Here is a 4,512-nt window from a genome sequence, read left to right on the forward strand (position 1 = left end):
ATTCTTTCCACCAATAATTATTGGATGTATTTTTATATGACTGATGTTGTGTTAAGTCAACTCGTGCCCTCAGAGGCATGTAAGCATAGTAGAGGTGATTAAACATAATAGTGCAGTAAGAATTGACATTTCAGTAATGATTTATATCCTTCAAAGCATGAGCTTATGTGATTCTCTCAAACCTGTGACAGGCACATATGTAGATGTTGCAGCCAAAGCTCCGACTTTCTCAACTTTACTCTGCTAGTCAGTAGCATAACTGGGACATGAACTTAACAATCTTGAGCTGCCATTCTGCCAAAAGGAGCAATAATGCAAATAAAGTGATAATTTCAATGAGATGCCTCATGATATTGTAATAAGATTGCTGAGAAGAATTTCTGGCTGGAAAGATCAACGATGGCTTCTTAAAGGGGGATGACATTGGGGCTGGACTCTTATGTGCATGCCTAGTGGTGACTGCCCTCCTCAATCTATGATCTCATACTGGTTATGAGGAAATTCTCTTGCTGAAGAGTTTCCCTAAGGCACCCTTCATGTCCCGGTTTCTCAGACTGTAGATGAAAGGATTTAACATTGGGGTCACTGCCACGTACATCACAGTTATCACTGCATCCTTCAGACTGTAGCTGGTTAGAGGACGGAAATACGTGCCCATGACCGTCCCATAGTACAAAGAAACAACTGTGAGGTGGGAGCCACAGGTGGAGAAAGCTTTGAGCACACCCTTGGTGGATGGAACCTGTAGGACAGTGGAGGAGACCCGGATATAGGAGATAGTGATGCATATTAATGGCACACAGAAAACACCAACTCCTAGGTACATCATTTTTACATTCAAGTGGGTATCTGAACAGGACAATTTGAGCAAAGGTGTAATGTCACAGTAGAAGTTGGCCACTTCCTGGTTCCCACGGAAGGACAGACTAGCTGTGAGCAGAGTGTGGGGGAGGGCATTGGCATTTGCAATCACCCAAGACCCAACAACAAGCAGGATGCAAAACTTCGGGCTCATAATTGTTGTATAATGGAGAGGTCGGCTGATGGCTACAGAACGATCATATGCCATCGCAGCCAAGATATAGCTATCTGTGTTACCCAAAGCAATCATGAAATACATCTGTGTTAAGCATCTTCCAAAGGAGATGGCTTTGCTGCCCACAAGGTGGTTTGCCAGCATCTTAGGGATGGTTACAGATGAGAAAAGGATGTCAACAAAGGAGAGGTTGGCAAGGAAAAAGTACATGGGGTTGTGAAGATGAACGTCGGAAAGAATGGTCAAGATGATGAGCAAATTTCCAAGCAGTGTGATGGGATAAATAAATAGGAAGAGAATGAAGACAACACATTCCTGCTCCTGTTGACTGGTAATTCCCAGGAGAATGAAATTCAGGGTAGAGGACTGATTGTCTTCCCTCATGACTCCTTCAGCATGAAAAGGAGAAGAATTCAGAATTATTAGTGAAATGACTCTGTATAATGATCTTCCTTATCCACAACTTTTGACTTCAGAGCTCAACTCTCTTTGTACCTGGGTTTACTAAATCAATAAAGAGTCCATACTTTGGGTGAAAAAAATCACTCTTGGTCAGTGGGACGAATTGTTTGTCACCCCTGGACACTCCCTTCTAAGAAGTGAGCAGTCTGTGAGTCAGGGATGCCTATCCTCACCAACCCAGCAGCAGCACCACCAAAACATCCAGGACTTAATCATGCCATATGTGCCAGATGCTATGCTAAAGAAAGTGAATTAAGACATAGCCTCTGCCCTCAACCTTACAATTTAATGGAGAAGCCAGAATCGCATGGTGATTTTATTACACATAACGAAAGGACAACATTTTGGAATCTTTGTCAAAACATTACAGTGCAAAGCGTATGGCAATAGGATGACTACTCTGGTCAATTAGGGATTGGTCATCTGATTAAACTCAGAGTGAGCCAGATCTCTATGTCGGCATTAGTCAAATGTAAGTCACAAAGACCACTAAATTTCGCCTAGCAAAACCAACCTTGTGAATTATTCACCTTTCCAGGTGTTCCATTTTCAAAGTAGACTTTTGCCATCTCCTTTGATAGGTTTTATCTCTTTCCCAAACCCTTAACGATATGTCATTACAATGCTTTTCTTCTTGATCTTCTTTTCTCTTTATTCATTATTCCTTTTGGTGAGTCATTTAGCTCCATAGGGGCTTCAACTACCACTTTGCCAGTGACTCTCAGACCTCTACCTGTAGACTTGCTTTTCTTTCTTTCCCATGTTTCATGGTCAGTCATCTTGCCAACATTTCTGGCTAAACCCCATACTGTGTACATGTAACCTAAGTAGAGTGCAAGATTTTTGAGGAGGAAAACCATATCTTGCTTATTTTTATCTCCTCCAGAGAGATTATTGTGGAGTATTTTTCACAGTTTTTACCAATAAGTTAGCACTCAATATTCCTTGAGTTGAACCCAGGTTTATTCCATGGGTTCCCAATATGTGGGGTGTCTACAGGCACACTCATCTAGTTTTCCCCTCACCTTTGGATCTGATCTTGTTGATTCTTCATTTAAAATAATTTTTTGCTTAACTCCACTTTTTTACTCACTGTCTCATTGTTTTCGTGTAGACATTATCATTTTCTACCTGATATACTGTAATGCTCCCTAAACTGCTTGACCACAGGTTTCCTGCTCTTTGATCCATCTTGTACCTGAGAACATACGAATTGTGGCAGAGACTACTAGCTGCTCACCTAAATCCATGTTATTCTCTTCTTCCTGGACACTCAGCTAGACTACATTTCCCAGGCTCCCTTGCAGTGAGGTGTGGTCACATGACTGAGTTCTAAGCTCCCTCCACACTCTTTAACCTTCCAGCTGAATGTATATGGCACAAGGCTTAATGGGATAGTGGAGTCATATGATGACATGAACCTGTGTTCCTTCTTCTCCAAGTCCAGGCAATCTATCTGTCACCAAAACAACCACAAGGACTGTTACACAAGAGAGAAATAAGCTTGTATTCTTACCCTTACCAATTCTCAGTGTCTCCTACAGTGCACATGTGAACCTCCTGCTAGGGGCAGGAGATGCAGGTCTAATTATCTTTGCTCAGAATGTGAATTGCTTTCTTACCTCTGAATCTAGAGGCATTTGGTTTCTTCTCCTGAAATGCCTTTTCCCATCTTCATTCAGAATCATGCATAGTACCTCAGGGTTGTGTGGGTTCAGTAAAGCTGGAAGGCTCAGGGACCATGATTAGCTATATGGTACGGAACGGTAAAATTTCAGAGTTGGAGGTCTTGGCAACATAACAGTCTCCGCTGATGTCAATAGGTCTTATTCCTATTAAAACACATAGAAATTCTAGATAAATTAGAAAAATACACAGATAGTCAACTTTAAAAGAAAGGAAGGGGAATATCTAGGTATGGAAACAAAGAGAAAGCTTACAGCAAGAGGTGCAAGCTGTAGCTTATCCTATAGTGGTCCCTAGGGGTTTCCAACCAGGGAATAAGCCCACAGGGCTGGGGTTAAGGTGTTAATACCTCCCTGTTACAGGAGATCCACATGAAGCAGGGGAGCTTAACTTACTCTGTATAAGACACTTATAAGTATTGCCCGGCTTGTGAAAAGAGCTTGAGAAAATACTGTGCAATAGAAGGATTGAAACAGAAAGAACAAAGTGGATAGGATTCACAGAAAATATCTTTACCTGCATAAGGCAATTCAAGGGGCTTTATAGGGTCGCTTTGTGTCACGATCTACTCCATGGCAAAGGGTTATAGATGAACTAGAGAGTTCTGCAGGTTTGTTGGCAACAAATCAATATTTAAAAACTTGATACTGTTCTATACTTAACTAACAATAAATAAGAAAATATAATTTATAAAAACACCCCCCCATCTGAGTAGCAATAGCAATTTTAAGGAATCTAGAAATAATTCTAATGAAAGAGATCGAAGACCAGTACCAAAAAAATTCTAAAACTTTACATACATAAATACCCGTATGTATGGGGAGAAGACTGAGGAAGAATCAATACCTTTGAATTATGGCGTTGGTGAAGAATATTGAATATACCAAGGGTTGACAAAAGAACAAAAAACGTCTGTCTTGGAAGAAGTACAGCCAGAATGCTCCTTAGAAGCAAGGATGACAAGACTTTGTCTCACATACTTTGGGCATGTTATCAGGAGAGACCAGTCCCTGGAGAAGGACATTATGCTTGGTAAAGTAGAGGGTCGGGAAAAAAGAGGAAGACCCTCAGCAAGACAGATTGATATGGAGGCTGAAACAATGAGCTCAAGCATAACAATGGTTGTGAGGATGGCGCAGGACCAGGCAGTGTTTCATTTTGTTGTACATAGGGTCGCTATGAGTTGCAAATGACTCAAAGGCACCTAACAACAACAACAACGCAATGCTAATAGGTCTAAAGACTTAATGTGGTAAAAATGTCAACTAGCCTCCATTTAATCTATGAATCTGATGAAATTCTAATCAAGATAAAACAGGTTTTCTTTA

General features: G+C 41.0%; 1 protein-coding gene across 1 annotated transcript; it reads right to left on the reverse strand.

The window, feature by feature from the left end:
- Window positions 1-490: 490 nt before the first annotated feature.
- Window positions 491-1,485, reverse strand: LOC100666485 (olfactory receptor 1A1-like). Its single transcript, XM_064270396.1, has one exon. It carries the CDS (start codon window positions 1,418-1,420, stop codon window positions 491-493), a length of 930 nt encoding a protein of 309 aa, XP_064126466.1. The 5' UTR covers window positions 1,421-1,485.
- Between the last annotated feature and the right edge of the window lie 3,027 nt (window positions 1,486-4,512).

The sequence above is a fragment of the Loxodonta africana genome, chromosome 18, assembly GCF_030014295.1.
Source record: "Loxodonta africana isolate mLoxAfr1 chromosome 18, mLoxAfr1.hap2, whole genome shotgun sequence".
NCBI lineage: Eukaryota > Metazoa > Chordata > Mammalia > Proboscidea > Elephantidae > Loxodonta > Loxodonta africana.